The following is a 20,163-nucleotide window of genomic DNA, read 5'->3' as shown; positions in this document are numbered from 1 at the left end:
TAGTGCTATATTAACCAGACCATCCCCTGGCATGGCACAGTGCTATATTAACCAGACCATCCCCTGGCATGACACAGTGCTATATTAACCAGACCATCCCCTGGCATGACGCAGCGCTATATTAACCAGACCATCCCCTGGCATGGCACAGTGCTATATTAACCAGACCATCCCCTGGCATGGTGCAGTGCTATATTAACCAGACCATCCCCTGGCATGACACAGCGCTATATTAACCAGACCATCCCCTGGCATGGCACAGTGCTATATTAACCAGACCATCCCCTGGCATGACACAGTGCTATATTAACCAGACCATCCCCTGGCATGGTGCAGTGCTATATTAACCAGACCATCCCCTGGCATGACACAGTGCTATATTAACCAGACCATCCCCTGGCATGACACAGTGCTATATTAACCAGACCATCCCCTGGCATGACACAGTGCTATATTAACCAGACCATCCCCTGGCATGGCACAGTGCTATATTAACCAGACCATCCCCTGGCATGACACAGTGCTATATTAACCAGACCATCCCCTGGCATGGCACAGTGCTATATTAACCAGACCATCCCCTGGCATGGCACAGTGCTATATTAACACACACCATCCCCTGGCATGGCACAGTGCTATATTAACCAGACCATCCCCTGGCATGACACAGCGCTATATTAACCAGACCATCCCCTGGCATGGCACAGTGCTATATTAACCAGACCATCCCCTGCATGGTGCAGTGCTATATTAACCAGACCATCCCCTGGCACGATACAGTGCTATATTAACACAGACCATCCCCTGGCATGGCACAGTGCTATATTAACCAGACCATCCCCTGGCATGGTGCAGTGCTATATTAACATAGACCATCCCCTGGCATGGCACAGTGTTATATTAACACAGACCATCCCCTGGCATGGCACAGTGCTATATTAACACACTACCCCTCTGTTAAGAGGGGGGCTGTTATCGATGGGTGGAAACTCAGGATAATAGACAACGAGGACTCTGAGTCAGCTAATATAAATCTCTATAAGTCTGGAACAGTTTTGGTACAGGGCAACAGCAAACAGTTTCAGCTGGACTTTCACCTAATCAAAGAAGTAGCTCAGCAGGAGAAGCTCTCCCTTGAGAAAGATACCCCCACCCCGAGCGGGTCAGTCCAGACCTCTTCATTATATAACCCCACAGACGAGCAACCCCAAGCGGAAAGTCAACCATTCAAATGAGGGATAAATTCACCCAGCTGGAGGTAAGGTAGGTGGAGCTGGAACAGCAGGTGATTCCACTCCAGTCAGCATAGACCCAGACAACAGTCCAGCACAACAACACCCCCTTAACTAGACCTGGAGAGCTGGAGGTGGAGAGAGACATATCTGCACTCTGGACTGCAGTGAGACAACATCTACAGGACAAAGAGCAGGATCAGGAGAAGAACAGAGCACTAGAGGAGAGGATCAGACTGCTGGAGGAAAGGATGAGGGGGATGGCGTGTGACAGAGAACAACCCATTAGGGAGGTGGCCACCCCCGCAGACAAGCCAGCAGAACAGTCCAACTTAGCTCCTGACAAAAGTCTCGACACCACAGCAGAACAGTCCACCCCATACCCTGACCATAGCTTCGACAACATAGCGGGACAGACAAATGAAGAAGCCCAAGCCCAGGGAATTCCACCCCCTCTGAGCACCCCCCCCCCCCCCCGCCCCCCCCTGTCAGCCACTCTGATAGCCCTCCTGACAACCCCCCACACCCACCCACACGCCGAGAGGACCTACATCCAGACCACAACACCACCAGCCACATACACACCCCCACCCCAACCGATCAACACACCCCCAAGTCAACCATGCCCACAGCCCATTTAGGCCCCCTCAGATCAGACCTATGTCCCTCCAGCCCACCCCGTGCCCCCCACTCCCGCAAAGAGGGCCTCAACATGGAAGTAACACATACGCCCAGGCCGTGAGTAGGAAAACAGGCCCAAACCCCACTCTTACACTAGCCCAAGCCAATGGCATGTACCAGATGATCAGCAGGCTCTGCTCACACTTACTGGCCTGAAGCCAAACCCCACGACCAACAACATTGGACACTTTATGGAACACAAAGCCGTCACTAACTCATCCTGGAATATCCAAGGCCTGATGCCATCTGCCTTTGGCCTAAAAAGTAGGAACCTGGATTTCATCAAAGAAATCGGAAATACAGACATTGTCATCCTACAAGAAACATAGTATAGAGGAGATGGACCCACTGGTTTCCCTCTAGGTTACAGAGATCTGGTAATCCCATCCACCAAACTACCAGGTGTGAAACAGAGAAGAGACTCAGGGGGTGTGCTAATTTGGTATAGAGCAGACCTAACTCACGCTATTAAATTGATCAAAACAGGGACATTTTACATCTGGCTAGAAATTCAAAAGGAAATGATCTCAACAGAGAAAAATGTCCTCATGTGTGCTACCTATATCCCCCCACTAGAATCCCCATACTTTAATAAAGACAGCTTCTCCATCCTGGAGGGGGAAATCAATCATTACCAGGCCTAAATGCCAGAACTGGACAGAACCTGACACCCTCAGCACACAGGGGGACAAACACCTGCCTGGAGGTGACAGCATTCCCTCCCCTATATGCCCCCCTCAGCACACAGGGGGACAAACACCTACCTGGAGGTGACAGCATTCCCTCCCCTATATGCCCCCCTCGGCACAACTACGACAACATAACCAACAAAAACGGGTCACACCTCCTGCAGCTCTGTCCCATGCTGGGTATGTACATAGTCAACGGTAGGCTTCGAGGGGACTCCTATAGTGGATACATGGCAGTAGTACTGTAGACTACTTTATCACTGACCTCAACCCAGAGTCTCTCAGAGCGTTCACAGTCAGCCCACTGACACCCCTATCAGACCACAGCAAAATCACTGTCTACCTGAACAGAGCAATACTCAATCCTGAGGCATCAAAGCCAAAGGAACTGAGTAATATTAAGAAATGCTGTAGATGGAAGGAATGTAGTGTGGAAATCTACCAAAAAACAATTAGGCAACAACAAATTCAATCCCTTTTCAACAACTTCCTGGACAAAACGTTCCACTGTAGTAGTGAAGGTGTAAACGTAGCAGTAGAAAATCTAAACAGTATATTTGACCTCTCAGCTTCCCTATCAAATCAATCAAACAGAAAGCTGAAGAAAATGAACAACAATGACAAATGGTTTGATGAAGAATGCAAAAACCTAAGAAAGAAATTGATAAACTTGTCCAACCAAAAACATAGCGACCCAGAAAACCCGAGTCTACACCTTCACTATGGTGAATCACTAAAACAATACAGAAATACACTAAGGAAAAAGAAGGAACAGCACGTCAGAAATCAGCTCAATGTAATTGAAGAACCCATAGACTCTTAACCACTTCTGGGAAAAGTGGAAAATAATAAACAAACAACAACACAAAGAAAATATCCTTCATGTACAACGTAAAACACCAAATAACGCAGAGCAGAATTAGCCTGGAGAAAAGTCACCTAAGCAAGCTGGTCCTGGAGCTCTGTTCACAAACACAAACACACCCCACAGAGCCCCAGGACAGCTATACAATTAGACCCAACAAAATCATGAGAAAACAAAAATTACTTGATTGGAAAGAATTAACAAAAAAATAGAGCAAACTGGAATGCTATTTGGCCCTAAACAGAGAGTACATAGTGGCAGAATACCTGACCACTGTGACTGACCCAAACTTAAGGAAAGCTTTGACTATGTACAGACTCAGTGAGCATAGCCTTGCTATTGTGAAAGGCAGTCGTAGGCAGACCTGGCTGTCAAGAGAAGAGAGGCTATGTGCACACTGCCCACAAAATGAGGTGGGAACTGAGCTGCACTTCCTAACCTCCTGCCAAATGCATGACCATATTATAGACACGTATTTCTCTCAGATTACACAGACCCACAAATAATTTGAAAACAAACCCGATGTCTTTATTCTTTTGGAATTTCTGTGAGTGTAATGTTTACTGTTAATTTATATTGTTTATTTCACTTTTGTATATTATCTACTTAACTTGTTTGGCAATGTTAACATGTTTCCCATGCCAAGAGAGAGAGAGCGAGAGCGCGAGAGAGAGAGAGAGAGAGAGAGAGAGAGAGAGAGAGAGAGAGAGAGGAAGTCGGAGATCGTTAGTATATGTCTGCTGCTGATATTTTGATGCCATTCTTATGAATAACATGTTACATGGCGCTTCTGTTAATGCTGACCTCTACACTGGATCCTTGGGTCACCCCAGTAGTTCTCTTGGCAGTCTGTACAGGTCTTCCCACCAAATCCGTCACGACACTGACACTTTCCAGTGAACTGGGGCACAGAGAGGACAAACATGAGCATGAGGTCACAGAAGAGGTTTATCCCATGAAGCACCTTAATAATGGAACCACACCCACACCTCGTTGCAGGCGGGGTTGACAGCGTTGTTGGGTTCACAGCCGCAGGCCTCACAGCCCCGCCCACTAGCCAGGTTCCAGTAGTTGGGCTTACAGTGGTCACATGTCAGGCCGATAGTGTTGGGTAGACACTGGCACTGCCCCGTGGCACGCTGGCAGACACACTCATCCCGTGCTGTACACTGGGTTTGCTCTGTGCCCAGGAAGTTACAGGTGCACTCTGATGAAACAGAAAAAAGTAGATAAAAAATATACATATAGAGTCTAAAATGAATGGTTGTTAAGTTTTTTTTGTGTAAAAAGGATGCTTCAACAGTCACTCACTTCTGCAGTTGCGTCGCGAGGCGTCTCCATAGTAACCACTCTTGCACACCCCACAGTCTGGTCCCTCTGTGTTGTAGAGACACTTCTCACACTCTCCTGTCCTCCGGTCACACGCATCCAGGTCTGACATGTCAATGTTGTTACTGCACCTGCACGGCTGGCACCGCCCACCTGGCTGGGAGGGGTTACCATAGTAACCAGGGGCACACTCCTCACACCGGGAACCTGTGACCCAAAAAGGAAAAAAGATTAAGGGAGAAGGAGGGAGATTTTTGGATGGACAGAGATGGAAAGTGGAATATCTTATGTTGATATTGAGATATTTATTGGCTGGGTGAGGGTGAAAAATGACTTGGTATTTTCAAGTATTTCCAAACAGTTTTCCAGTGAATTTAAGTGAGAAGCTTATAGTTTGATAGCTTATGCAGATAGACAGAGACAAGTGGTGAAACCCAGCTCAGTGACTATCAATAAAGTTGTTATCAGGATGTACACATGATGTTAGATACTTGAAAATGTTTCATATTTTATCATTGTGCAATGCTATCACATCTTGTGTTAAAAGGGAGTTTGGTTACCCAGGAGATAAACAGTGATTAGTGAGGAGCTCTGTTGCAGAGTGGATTATGCTTCAGCAGTGTTGTAGAGTCCGTTCTTGAGACCACATATTTTTATTGATTTTTTATTTCACCTTTATTTAACCAGGTAGGCCAGTTGAGAACAAGTTCTCATTTACAATTGCGACCTGGCCAAGATAAAGCAAAGCAGTGTGACAAAAAAAACAACAACACAGAGTTACACATGGGCTGAAGCATAATCCACTCTGCAACAGAGCTCCTCACTAATCACTGTTTATCTCCTGGGTAACAAAATCAGAATACAGTCAATAACGCAAAAAAAAGTAAATAAAAACAATATGGGGATAAGGTAGGTAGTTGGATGGGCTATTTACAGATGCGCTGTGTACAGCTGCAGCGATCGGTGAGCTGCTCTGATAGCTGATGCTTAAAGTTAGTGAGGGAGATATCAGTTTTCAACTTCAGCCATTTTGCAAATTGTTCCAGTCATCGGCAGCAGAGAACTGGAAGGAAAGGCGGCCAAAGGAGGTGTTGGCTTTGGGGATGACCAGTGAGATATTATACCTGCTGGAGTACGTGCTAAAGGTGGGTGTTGTTATGGTGACCAGTGAGCTGAGATAAGGCGGAGCTTTACCTAGCAAAGACTTATAGATCGGTAGGATAGTCCGTTTTACGAGGGTATGTTTGGCAACGTGAGTGAAGGAGGCTTTGTTGCAAAATAGGAAGCCGATTCTAGATTTAATTTTGGATTGGAGATGCTTAATATGAGTCTGGAAGGAGAGTTTACAGTCTAGCCAGACACCTAGGTATTTATAGTTGTCCACATATTCTAAGTCAGAACCGTCCAGAGTAGTGATGCTAGTTGGGCAAGCGGATGCAGGCAGCGATCAGTTGAAGAGCATGCATATAGTTTTACTAGCGTTTAAGAGCAGTTGGAGGCCACGGAAGGAGTGTTGTATGGCATTGAAGCTCGTTTGGAAGTTGGTTAACAGTATTGAGTGCTGTCGGTCTTGTCTCAGTGTAGGATACATTTTTACTCGGTCTTGACTCGGTCTCGGACAAGGAGGACTCGTAATTTCTTCCAGAGACCAGCGGAGTAAAAAACTCATTATCAGCTCCCATTCAGTCAGCGCATAAAAACGCTTTGCCAGGCCAAATATCCTTCTGTCATGATATCGCTTCCTACTTGTCTTGTAACATTACTGTCCTTTTCTTTCATTGCAAAATATCCTCAAAACCATTGACGTGGGAAGTAGGGGTGCTTGAAAATCAGAATAGAAATTATATAATTAATAAAAATATATATTTTTGGAAGAAAATACATTTCTGGGCCTTTACTAGTCCTGTAATAGTGGACTGAAATAGCCTTCTGAAGCTTGGGAAGAAAAGAAAAATTCTGCAGTCTACAAAAAATTCTCAGCTCAGTATGTTCAAAACTTGTCGCACTTGTCTGAATTTTCTTGCTCTGCTTGCGCAGGTTGGCATTTATTGGGATGACTCATGTATTGGAGGCTGCTCTGCGGGGTAGTAACTAGCTGGCACAGCCACAAAGTCATAAAATCCCATTTTAACCCTCATTTTAAACAAATTGCTAACCTTATGCCTAACCCTTATCTTAAATTAAGATCAAAAAGCTAATTTTGGTTTTCATACATTATTACTATAGGCCTACATAGTTAATTTTGACTTTGCCACTGGCCCATCTAGTGGAAATCGGTCTGCTCTGCCTCCAGGACAAGACTCATCCCAATAAATGTCAATCTACTCCGTGCAGCTGGCAGAGAAGAGTGGGGGCAATTGTTTGAAAGTTGCACGCTCACCAAGAGAGGGCAGACTGAGGAATTTGTTACATATTTGGTATTTCTATCTATCAGAAACCTGTTTGGGTTTGTGATCATGTGTAGAGTGTCTCTCTATTTTCCTCAGCGTGCATTTCTTCACCATTTTTAATGTCTAAACGATCCATATGTCCTTCTGAAATATGAACACAGAAATACTGGACATTATCAACTCTTTATTGTGGTGATGATTTGGAACAATTACAGTCATGGTCTTGAATTGGACTCTCATTGTTCTGGTCTCGGTGTTGGTCTTCAATCGGTCTCGCTTTAGGTGGTCTCTAACACAACACTGTGCTTCAGCATTTTGGCAGACACCGTGAACGATTTACTTCTCTCACAAAGAGCCCATCTTTTCTAAGGATGGATTCAGAGGAAGGGAGACATACTTTACATTTTTTTGTCCAACTGACGGCTGCAGGGGGCAGAGTATGCTGGGGTGGAGGGCGGCTGACTTTTGGGTTTGACAGACAACCTACAGCTGCTGGTCTTGAGGTCTCTCCAGCAAAACAAGGAGAGAGAGATCACTCCTAGCAGGGAAGTAGTGTATTCTAACCCCGAGTTGAATACAACATAGGATTTCCTCACTTGACAGTAAATATAAATGGGCATTGTGATACCATTATTTTGTGGAAACTGAAAGGCTAAATGTATACAACGAGGCAAGATGACACAGAGGGCCCAATAAATTGAGTGTCATTTCTACTGTAAATTATTTTTAATTGGAGAATACATTAAAGTACAGAGCTTGAACACAGTTTGATTCCACAGAGACTTTGTTTGTTCCATTGTGCATTTACAGTAAAGCACATCATGATTGTAGCAGCAAAGCTATCTAAAGCAGAGAAAAGCAGCTGTTAGGATATGTCTATTTGTCACAGGCTCACAGTGGGTGTGAGTGAACACATAGGTTGGCGTAGTGTCACTCTCACAGCTTCAGCGTGTCTGCTATGAGTGTCAGACCTGTTCCTGTATTTTGTGTCTGTTTAACGGAGGCAGAGAATCACAAGACAGAATGCAGCATGGCAGAGATTTTGTTGTTTTCAGTTGGTTGTCTGCCTGCTGCTTGGTGCCTGTGTGATTCAGCAGGAGTAACAAGCACTGACTGTATATGTGCCCAGTATAACATAATAGTTGATATACACAGGAGATACTGTAGAAGCTGACCCAGACTCAGTATCAGTCATCCAACTCAATTACAGTTATTTGTGTTATACAATCGTTCAAAACTGATTCTGGATCAGTTTATAGGAATTTCATCTACTCTGAGGCAGGAGTGTACTGTGGCACAGCACCATAGATAGGTGGGGTGCTGAAGCCATGCAGGGGCAGTTCTTAATTTATTTTTAGGGAGGGTGGTTTCCCATCATCATTACTCACGCTTGAAGGAACCCTCGGAGCGCTTAACCATCCCCCCTGTGCCAAGTAAGGTAAGGGAGGAAACACGTTATCATTCCACACTCATTCTGGTCCGAGGAACTTTCTACGAGACTATTTGTCCACAGATTTTTTATTTGGTTCACCAGAAGACCCACCGTGGCGAGTTTAAATCACACTAACCAACCAATCATCTCCATTCACAGTGCATCATTAAATTAGCCCTATGATACACCTGCTCATTCATGCAGACATGATCAAACTGTTCCTCATCATCCATTTCCCTGGCTAAGGAAGAGGAGGAAGAACAAGAGAGGGAGAGAGAGAAGACACCTCAATGGAGGTGTGAGCTGTACCTGTGTATCCTTGGTTACAGTTGCAGACCACCTGTCTGTTGCGGTTGTCCTGGTGACAGGAGGTAGCAAAGTATCTTCCGCTGTTTGGGCCATCCGGGCAGGGGCAGGGCTGGCATCGGTTACTGTTACCTGTGCCCAGCACCGGGTTGCCGTAGTAACCGTTGGCACACCTTGAAATACAGTAATAGCGCAATTACATTTAATAGTGGTACCTTCATACTTATCCCCAGATTCTCCACTGTCCCCATGGTGAATCCCCACCTGTCACATTTGTCCCCTCCAGTGTTTTCCCTGCAGTTGAGACAGGCTCCGGTCCTCTGGTGGCACTCCTCAGCGTGTCCGTTACATAGGCACTGCTTACAGTTGGGGAAGCCCCAGTGTCCTGCCTGGCAGCCATCGCACCGCTGGCCAAACGCACCCTGGCTGCATGGGCACTGCCCAGTCAGCTGGTCACAGAACCGAGTGACCGCACCTTCCAGACTACACTCACAGGCTAGAGAGAGAGAGATAGAGAGAACAAGGGAGAGATGTATAGGAAAGGGTAGATGAAGAGAGGCGTGAGGGAGGGGGTCAGTGGGTAATAAAGGCCCCAAGGGATGCCACCAGTAGAGACGGACGGACGGACAGATAGAACAGTCCAATGCACCTCTGCAGAAGAAACTATGTGTGTACCCTACTAGATAACAGCAGGAGTTTGACTCTGTGTGGTTGACTGGGGTTACGACACTCACCTTTACATCCTGCAGGTCCAAAGCCGTACGTCCCAGGACCACAGTGGTCACAGCGCCGTCCAATCACATTGGACCTACAGCGACACTGACCTCCGCGCATGTCACACACTGAGCTGACTGAACCCTGGGGGTCACACTGGCAAGCTGTGAAGAAGAAGGAAGTGATTAAAACATTTTAATTTCATTGCAAATAAGTTCGGTATTTAGGTATCACCAGGCATCTTTGACGACAGCGACTATCTGAACTCCCCTAGTGGATGAGGTTCATTTGTGAACTGTAGGAGAGTTGACATACCCAAAGCTCCATGGTTAATGATGGCTGACATGCTGGTGATGAGTTTGGCACAGACGTCACTGATCTGGGGGCGTGTCACGCTCTTAGCCCCGTCATGGCAGCGGTAGCGCTCGTAGCTCTGTTTCCGGGCGATGGAGGCGGGGTCTCCGCCGATGAACATCTCCAGGGAGGAGTAACGAGGGAGAAGGGAAATCTGGAGAGGAAGGAGGGAGGAGTTTTAGCTAGACTACATAAGAAGAACACAATTAGACAGAAAGAGAGAGGGAGAGATAAAGAATAGAGAGGGAGAGAGAAAGAGAGAGAGAGATGTCCAGACAAACATATCCTTTGTTGAGTATTGATACTCACAGAGTCCACTAGAATGTTGGCAGCAGTTGTACCGGGAATGAGAACATTGTTCCGTTCCAGATAGCGACTGAACTCAAAGTGAAGCGTGTAACTAACTCCTCTCTCCAAGCAGATAGATTGAGGCAGCACGACAAACCTGCATCACACACACACAAACACACACACACTAGAGGAAAGTGTAGTGAAATGCTTATCCAGAGTGACTTAGAGAAGCAATTAGGGTTAAGTGCCATGCTCAAGGGCACATCGGCAGATTTTTCACCTATTCAGCTCGGAGATTCGAACCAGCAACCTTTAGGTTATTGGTCAAATTCTCTTAACCGCTAGGCGACCTGTATATTCCATAGTGAGGTGTGTGTCTGTGTGTGTCCCTCACCTGGATCCTGCAGGCAGGGAAACAGTGAGCATGTCGTCTGCAGGGATGGTGTTTCCACATGGGCTGCTGGTGGGAATGGGCCCTGGCCGAATGATAGTCACACGGACCTCCTCCAAGTCCCGTGGCATCTAACACAACACACACACCACAATAAAAGTCATATACACACTGTACAGTACACACCCAGAGAATAGAGGTGTGTGTATGTGTGTGTGTGTGTGTGTGTGTGTGTGTGTGTGTGTGTGTGTGTGTGTGTGTGTGTGTGTGTGTGTGTGTGTGTGTGTGTGTGTGTGTGTGTGTGTGTGTGTGTGTGTGTGTGTGTGTGTGTGTATGCATGGGTAAATCAAATAAAATTGTATGTGTTTGTGTGTGTGTGCATACGTGTGCGTGAGTAACTAGGCACTAACTTGCGACTCATAGCGGATGAGGAGGTCGTACTCCATGGAGTAGGGGATGATGTTGATGGAGAAATCCAGGCTGCTGCCCTCTGGGACCTTGGCAAACCCAGTGCCAGTCCAGGTGGTAGGGCGCCCAGGCTGGTGCTCCCTCTGCTCCACACTGCAGCCCTGGACACACACACAAATACATTTTAGTAATTTAGCAGACGCTGTTATCCAAAACGACTTACAGTTAGTGCATTTACCTTATGGTGGCTAGGTGAGACAACCACAAATCATAGACAGAGTAAGTCATTTTTTTTATTATTTATAAAGCAGCTATCAGCTAAGTCAGCGTTAGTGCTAGTGTGACTGTGAGTATGAGTGCTAGTGTTAGTGCTAGTGTTAGTGTGAAGGTAACTGTGAGTATGAGTGCTAGTGTTAGTGTTAGTGTTAGTGCTAGTGTTAGTGTTAATGTGAGGGTAACTGTGAGTATGAGTGCTAGTGTTAATGTTAGTGCTAGTGTTAATGCTAGTGTTGATGTTAGTGTTAATGCTAGTGTTAATGTTAGCGCTAGTGTTAATGCTAGTGTTGATGTTAGTGTTAGTGCTAGTGTTAATGCTAGTGCTAGTGTTAGTGCTAGTGTTAGTGTGAGGGTGACTGTGAGTATGTGTGTTAGTGTTAGTGTGATGGTGACTGAGTATGAGTGTTAGTGTTAGTGCTAATGCTAGTGTTAGTGTGAGGGTGACTGTGAGTATGAGTGTTGGTGTTAGTGCTAATGTTAGTGCTAGTGCTAGTGTTAGTGCTAGTGTTAATGTTAGTGCTAATGTTAGTGCTAGTGCTAGTGCTAGTGTTAGTGTTAGTGCTAGTGCTAGTGTTAGTGTTAGTGTTAGTGTTAGTGTTAGTATGAGTGCTAGTGTTAGTGTTAGTGTTAGTGCTAGTGTTAGTGTTAGTGCTAGTGTTAGTGCTAGTGTTAGTGTTAGTGTTAGTGTTAGTATGAGTGTTAGTGCTAGTGTTAGTGTTAGTGTTAGTGCTAGTGTTAGTGTTAGTATGAGTGTTAGTGCTAATGTTAGTGCTAGTGCTAGTGTTAGTGCTAGTGCTAGTGTTAGTGTTAGTGCTAGGGTTAGTGTTAGTGCTAGTGTTAGTGTTAGTGTTAGTATGAGTGCTAGTGTTAGTGTTAGTGCTAGTGTTAGTGTTAGTGTTAGTGTTAGTGCTAGTGTTAGTGTTAGTGTTAGTGTTAGTGTTAGTGCTAATGTTAGTGCTAGTGCTAGTGCTAGTGTTAATGTTAGTGCTAGTGCTAGTGTTAGTGTTAGTGTTAGTATGAGTGTTAGTGCTAGTGTTAGTGTTAGTGTTAGTGCTAGTGTTAGTGTTAGTGCTAATGTTAGTGTTAGTGCTAGTGCTAATGCTAGTGTTAGTGCTAGTGCTAATGCTAGTGTTAATGTTAGTGTTAGTGTTAATGTTAGTGTTAATGTGAGGGTGACTGTGAGTGAGTGTTAGTGTTAATGTTAGTGCTGGTGTTAGTGCTAGTACTAGTGTTATTGTGGGGGTGACTGTGAGTATGAGAGCTAGTGTTAGTGCTAGTGTTAATGTTAGTGTTAATGTTAGTGCTAATGCTAGTGTTAGTGCTAGTGTTAATGTTAGTGTTAATGCTAATGTTAGTGCTAATGCTAGTGTTAGTGTTAATGCTAGTGCTAGTGTTAGTGCTAGTGTTAGTGTGAGGGTGACTGTGAGTATGAGTGTTAGTGTTAGTGTGAGGGTGACTGTGAGTATGTGTGTTAGTGTTAGTGTGATGGTGACTGAGTATGAGTGTTAGTGTTAGTGCTAATGCTAGTGTTAGTGTGAGGGTGACTGTGAGTATGAGTGTTAGTGTTAGTGCTAATGTTAGTGCTAGTGCTAGTGTTAGTGTTAGTGCTAGTGCTAGTGTTAGTGTGAGGGTGACTGTGAGTATGATTGTTAGTGTTAGTGTGAGGGTGAGTGTGAGTATGAGTGTTAGTGTGAGTGTGAGGGTTACTGAGTATGAGTGTTAGTGCTAATGCTAGTGTTAGTGTTAGTGTGAGGGTGACTGTGAGTATGAGTGTTAGTGTTAGTGTGAGGGTGACTGTGAGTATGAGTGTTAGTGTTGGTGTGAGGGTGACTGAGTATGAGTGTTAGTGTTGGTGTGAGGGTGACTGAGTATGAGTGTTAGTGTTAGTGCTAGTGTTAGTGTTAGTGTGAGGGTGACTGTGAGTATGAGTGTTAGTGTTAGTGTTAGTGCTAATGTTAGTGCTAGTGTTAGTGCTAGTGTTAATGTTAGTGCTAATGCTAGTGTTAATGTGAGTGCTAGTGCTAGTGCTAATGCTAGTGTTAATGTTAGTGTTAGTGCTAGTGTTAGTGCTAGTGCTAATGCTAGTGCTAGTGCTAATTCTAGTGTTAGTGTTAATTTTAGTGTTAGTGCTATTGTTAATGTTAGTGTTAGTGTTAGTGCCAGTGTTAGTGTTAGTGCTAGTGCTAGTGCTAGTGTTAGTGCTAGTGTTAATGTTAGTGTTAGTGCTAGTGTTAGTGCTAGTGCTAGTGTTAGTGTTAATGTGAGGGTGACTGTGAGTATGAGAGCTAGTGCTAGTGTTAGTGTTAGTGCTAGTGCTAGTGTTAGTGCTAGTGTTAATGTGAGGGTGACTGTGAGTATGAGTGCTAGTGTTAGTGTTAATGTGAGGGTGACTGTGAGTATGAGTGCTAGTGTTAGTGTTAATGTGAGGGTGACTGTGAGTATGAGATTTAGTGCTAGTGTTAGTGCTAGTGTTATTGCTAGTGTTAATGTGAGGGTGACTGTGAGTATGAGTGCTAGTGTTAGTGTTAATGTGAGGGTGACTGTGAGTATGAGTGCTAGTGCTAGTGTTAGTGTTAATGTGAGGGTGACTGTGACTGTGAGTTTGAGTGTTAGTGCTAGTGTTAATGCTAGTGCAAGAAAGACAAGGGTGATAATTTCTTTCATTTTTTCACACAAAGTCAAACATAGACAGTGTAAACAATGTAAATAACAGCCCTGTCTGTTCTGTGTGTAGGGAGCAGCAGTAGTTACCTGTCCCAGCATGGCCAGCTCAGCCTCGTAGATATAGTGGTCCAGAGCCATGAAGAAGTACCCAGACTCCACCTGGGTACATTGACGGCCCACCATATAACTACGACAACGACACTGCCCATTCTCCATTGAGCAGCTGAGGAAGACAGATAAAAGGTCTATTCAGTAATCCTGTAGTTGTACAACATGAATCAAATTCATTGGTAGAGATATACATTAAGAGGACATTTTGTTTTTTATTAATTGTATGTGATGCAGAAACAGATCACAATGTCACTCACTGGTTATCTGTGGCTCCGCCCACATCACAGTCACAGTCTCTACAGCCATTCAGGTCGTGACTCAGTGCCCAGTGTTCTGGCTGTGGGCAGGAGGGAGACAGACAGAGACAGCTGTTAGCACCAGACAGACTGCATTCCCACCTACCACCACATGTCAGCTGATGGGTTTGGATATGAGTCATAGATGGCGACTCAGATATCTCAACCAGGTGTTCCTAGCTCCAAATACATCCTGTCTATCAAAATGACTTACTGTAAATACATCCTGTCTATCAAAATGACTTACTGTAAATACATCCTGTCTATCAAAATGTAATTCTGTAAATACATCCTGTCTATCAAAATGACTTACTGTAAATACATCCTGTCTATCAAAATGACTTACTGTAAATACATCCTGTCTATCAAAATGACTTACTGTAAATACATCCTGTCAATCAAAATTACTTACTGTAAATACATCCTGTCTATCAAAATTACTTACTGTAAATACATCCTGTCTATCAAAATTACTTACTGTAACTACATCCTGTCTATCAAAATGACTTACTGTAAACACATCCTGTCTATCAAAATGACTTACTGTAACTACATCCTGTCTATCAAAATGACTTACTGTAAATACATCCTGTCTATCAAAATAACTTACTGTAAATACATCCTGTCTATCAAAATGACTTACTGTAAATACATTCTGTCTATCAAAATGACTTACTGTAAATACATCCTGTCAATCAAATTACTTACTGTAAATACATTCTGTCAATCAAAATGACTTACTGTAAATACATCCTGTCTATCAAAATGACTTACTGTAACTACATCCTGTCTATCAAAATGACTTACTGTAAATACATCCTGTCTATCAAAATGTCTTACTGTAAATACATCCTGTCTATCATAATGACTTACTGTAAATACATCCTGTCTATCAAAATGACTTACTGTAACTACATCCTGTCTATCAAAATGACTTACTGTAAACACATCCTGTCTATCAAAATGACTTACTGTAACTACATCCTGTCTATCAAAATGACTTACTGTAAATACATCCTGTCTATCAAAATAACTTACTGTAAATACATCCTGTCTATCAAAATGACTTACTGTAAATACATTCTGTCTATCAAAATGACTTACTGTAAATACATCCTGTCAATCAAATGACTTACTGTAAATACATTCTGTCAATCAAAATGACTTACTGTAAATACATCCTGTCTATCAAAATGACTTACTGTAAATACATCCTGTCTATCAAAATGACTTACTGTAAATACATCCTGTCTATCAAAATGACTTACTGTAAATACATCCTGTCTATCAAAATGACTTACTGTAAATACATCCTGTCTATCAAAATAACTTACTGTAACTACATCCTGTCTATCAAAATGACTTACTGTAAATACATCCTGTCTATCAAAATGACTTACTGTAACTACATCCTGTCTATCAAAATGACTTACTGTAAATACATCCTGTCTATCAAAATGTCTTACTGTAAATACATCCTGTCTATCAAAATTACATAGTGTATAAGTGCAGGCTGGTAGAGTTTAAGTTATGGGTGAAAATAGTGGTTGTCTGTTCTTGACTTTAAAATAAGTCTTTATGCAGCTTCTGAGAATTCAGGAACCACTCAGTCAGGACCAATGCCTGCTGACCATTTTTAACCTGCTGTAACCCACACCAACCGGAGAGGTCTGACATCCCTGGGCTAAATTTAGACATTCCTGGGTACTGTTACTGGCATGGCAAGGAAGTTAGGTGAGTGACAGGGGGATGTGAATCACTCAGAAACACCTATGAATTCCGGAGGGTGTATGTGAGAAAGAGAGAGAGAGAGAGAGTGTAAGAATGAGAGAGGAAGAGAAGAGAGAGTGTGAGGGTACGTACGTGTTAAGGTTAGAAGAGGGAGGCTCTCATGAACCCTTACCAGACACTGGCCACAGCTGCGTCCGGTGACCTGGCGCTTGCAGAAACAGTCCCCGCTCACAGGGTCACACTGTGGTCTCTCTGACACCGTACCCCTGGGGTCACACTGGCAGGCTGAGGGGGGAGAGCAGGAGTTATGGGACAGGCTGAGGGGGGAGAGCAGGAGTTATGGGGCAGGCTAAGGGGGGAGAGCAGGAGTTATGGGACAGGCTGAGGGGGGAGAGCAGGAGTTATGGGGCAGGCTGAGGGGGGAGAGCAGGAGTTATGGGGCAGGCTGAGGGGGGAGAGCAGGAGTTATGGGGCAGGCTGAGGGGGGGGAGCAGGAGTTATAGGGCAGACTGGGGGGGGGGGGGGGGGGGGGCAGTAGTTATAGGGCAGACTGAGGGGGGAGAGCAGGAGTTATGGAGCAGACTGAGGGGGAGAGCAGGAGTTATGGGGCAGACTGGGGGGGGAGAGCAGGAGTTATGGGGCAGACTGGGGGGGGAGAGCAGGAGTTATGGGGCAGACTGAGGGGGGAGAGCAGGAGTTATGGGGCAGACTGAGGGGGGAGAGCAGGAGTTTTGGGGCAGACTGAGGGGGGAGAGCAGGAGTTTTGGGGGCAGGCTGAGGGGGGAGAGCAGGAGTTTTGGGGGCACAGGGGAACAGAAATATCTACAAAATATGATACATAGGTTTATTCATAGCACTGACGAAACTAAACCTTTTGAACAAAAGATTGCAAAAAAATCTCGAACATAAAGACCACACAAAACGAGGGTAATTTGTACTTCAATAAGTCCAATTTGTTAGACTGAATCATGCCTATACTCCTACTCCTCTCCACTCACTTTGGCAGCCACGGGGATTCTCTGCACTCAGGCCGAAAAAGCCAGACTTGCATTTGTCACAGCGAGGTCCCTCCACATGGTCCTTACAGCGGCACCGCCCAGCGACCATGCCCAGGGATGGCTCATCATGCCCGTCACAGATGCCCCCGTTCAGGGAACCATCAGGATCACAGTCACAGGCTTGCAGGAGGAAGACAACAAACATCCTGTTAACGCCAAACTTAAAGCTGGAATCCGTAGCGGTGAAACTGCCACGTCCATTTGCGATATTACAACAACAAAGACGTTACTTCAAAACAATGTCGTATCATTAAATGTGAAGGCTGTTATTTTATCAAATCAATTCTCTATGTGTAATTATTATTACGTGATTAAATTAATAATATAAACTTTAATTAACTAGGAAGTCACGGCACCACAGGAAAAATGTATAGAGTCTATATTTTCCGAATCGATATTTTCATATCTTATGAAAACAGTCGCTTATTAATGAATTACTATTACCTCATCAGTTTTCATTACTGAACGTAGCAAACCCTTGGATATCTGCATGAACCCTAGCCTAAATGATAAATCAGCGATATTACAAATTGGCTCGAACACTACACAGCATAGAGGCAGCGTATTTTATGACCGCCCATAAACAGGACCCACTATAACCTGATCCTTCAGATCATCACAGGAGAGTCATGACATTCCCCCTCTACGAGAGAGAGCATACTGTAGAGAGGACCCACTGTAACCTGATCCTTCAGATCATCACAGGAGAGTCATGACATTCCCCCTCTACGAGAGAGAGCATACTGTAGAGAGGACCCACTGTAACCTGATCCTTCAGATCATCACAGGAGAGTCATGACATTCCCCCTCTACGAGAGAGAGCATACTGTAGAGAGGACCCACTGTAACCTGATCCTTCAGATCATCACAGGAGAGTCATGACATTCCCCCTCTACGAGAGAGAGCATACTGTAGAGAGGACCCACTGTAACCTGATCCTTCAGATAGTCACAGGAGAGTCATGACAACAACCACCAATGTTTTTTCCCCTCTGACATCATTGCAAGCACAATAGAACAGTAGAATATGTACTATGATGTTTTTGTACCAAGATGCTGGACGCTCCTCTCCTCCTTTTATAAACAAAATAAAAACACTAACAAATGCGCCTGCGGGGCGACCAGTGGCTCCGTTTCACCTGCAGATCTCAGTTTTAATAACCATCACGGACACACGCACACACTTGTACGTACTACCGAGAAAACATGTAAACGCAAAATCTCCAGGACATAAAGTGATAGCAGGGTTTAAAAGAGAAAATAACCTTCACACGTACCTATCATCACTCATACACAGTCTGATAATGTAAGAAATACACACACAGTTCCTATGTCCCAGCCCTGAGACGCGATCAGTCGATCCCCTCTACGCACCACTACAGACTCCTGGATCTCTGATGTATTTTATTCCAGACCCCCTCTACTCACCACTACAGACTCCTGGATCTCTGATGTATTTTATTCCAGACCCCCTCTACTCACCACTACAGACTCCTGGATCTCTGATGTATTTTATTCCAGACCCCCTCTACTCACCACTACAGACTCCTGGATCTCTGATGTATTTTATTCTAGACCCCCTCTACTCACCACTACAGACTCCTGGATCTCTGATGTATTTTATTCCAGACCCCCTCTACTCACCACTACAGACTCCTGGATCTCTGATGTATTTTATTCCAGACCCCCTCTACTCACCACTACAGGCTCCTGGATCTCTGATGTATTTTATTCCAGACCCCCTCTACTCACCACTACACTCCTGGATCTCTGATGTATTTTATTCCAGACCCTCTCTACTCACCACTACAGGCTCCTGGATCTCTGATGTATTTTATTCCAGACCCCTCTACTCACCACTACAGACTCCTGGGTCTCTGATGTATTTTATTCCAGACCCTCTCTACTCACCACTACAGACTCCTGGATCTCTGATGTATTTTATTCCAGACCCCTCTACTCACCACTACAGACTCCTGGGTCTCTGATGTATTTTATTCCAGACCCTCTCTACTCACCACTACAGACTCCTGGATCTCTGATGTATTTTATTCCAGACCCCTCTACTCACCACTACAGGCTCCTGGATCTCTGATGTATTTTATTCCAGACCCCTCTACTCACCACTACAGACTCCTGGGTCTCTGATGTCCCTGCTGGGGTTCAGGTAATAGAAGGGTTTACACATCTCACAGGTGCGTCCCATGGTGTTATGGAGACAGTCGTCACAGACGCCACCGCTGGCATTGCCTGTGGCCAGGTACACTGCCATGTCAAAGTGACACTGGTTGGAGTGACCGTTACAGTTGCATTCTGGGAGAGACAAAAGGACAGATATTAAAACATGAAATTAAGATTTGATTACAATCTCATTCTATTGGATTTTGACTGCTGCTGTGTGATGAGTAACTGATGAGTAGGAGATGAATAAGAAATGTCATGTTTCTTGTTATGGTTATCAAGATTGGAGTCTCATTCCTTTGGTTATGACTTTTGACTGGTGTGCTCATTATAATAATCAGTGATGTGTTGCAGATTAGAAATGCTTCTTCTCATGGTGTGCTCCACCACCACTCACTCTTGCAGGCGTTGGTGTTGCGTCCCTCAGCCGGTCTCCAGGGCACGTCGTTATGGAAGTCGTCACACAGCTCACAGTTCAGACCCTTGGTGTTGTGCTTACACACACACCTCCCATGGACCTGAGAGACAGAGAGGCTGAATTAGTCCCAGAGAATCCTAAACAAACCCTCCCATGGACCTGAGAAACAGAGAAGCTGAATTAGTCCCAGATAATCCTAAACACACCCTACCATGGACCTGAGAGACAGAGAAGCTGAATTAGTCCCAGAGAATCCTAAACAAACCCTCCCATGGACCTGAGAGACAGAGAAGCTGAATTAGTCCCAGAGAATCCTAAACAAACCCTCCCATGGACCTGAGAGACAG

At 44.7% G+C, this 20,163-nt stretch overlaps 1 protein-coding gene across 1 annotated transcript in view; it reads right to left on the bottom strand.

The window, feature by feature from the left end:
- Positions 1-4,260: 4,260 nt before the first annotated feature.
- The window catches only part of LOC120061698 (laminin subunit beta-1-like), a 77,280-nt gene continuing 61,377 nt past the window's right edge, over positions 4,261-20,163 (bottom strand). The window contains exons 10-25 of the mRNA XM_039011591.1: positions 19,796-19,916; positions 19,342-19,530; positions 17,159-17,338; positions 16,333-16,445; positions 14,391-14,470; positions 14,110-14,245; positions 11,085-11,243; positions 10,678-10,805; positions 10,302-10,437; positions 9,954-10,146; positions 9,659-9,802; positions 9,189-9,420; positions 8,928-9,097; positions 4,779-5,003; positions 4,457-4,674; positions 4,261-4,368 (exon numbers count right to left, since the gene is read on the bottom strand). Coding sequence (XP_038867519.1) covers positions 4,261-4,368; positions 4,457-4,674; positions 4,779-5,003; positions 8,928-9,097; positions 9,189-9,420; positions 9,659-9,802; positions 9,954-10,146; positions 10,302-10,437; positions 10,678-10,805; positions 11,085-11,243; positions 14,110-14,245; positions 14,391-14,470; positions 16,333-16,445; positions 17,159-17,338; positions 19,342-19,530; positions 19,796-19,916 — 2,532 coding nt within the window. The remainder of the gene's footprint in view (positions 4,369-4,456; positions 4,675-4,778; positions 5,004-8,927; positions 9,098-9,188; positions 9,421-9,658; positions 9,803-9,953; positions 10,147-10,301; positions 10,438-10,677; positions 10,806-11,084; positions 11,244-14,109; positions 14,246-14,390; positions 14,471-16,332; positions 16,446-17,158; positions 17,339-19,341; positions 19,531-19,795; positions 19,917-20,163) is intronic.

The sequence above is a fragment of the Salvelinus namaycush genome, chromosome 16 (genome assembly GCF_016432855.1).
Source record: "Salvelinus namaycush isolate Seneca chromosome 16, SaNama_1.0, whole genome shotgun sequence".
Lineage (NCBI taxonomy): Eukaryota > Metazoa > Chordata > Actinopteri > Salmoniformes > Salmonidae > Salvelinus > Salvelinus namaycush.
This window is presented reverse-complemented; position numbering and strand designations above follow the sequence as displayed.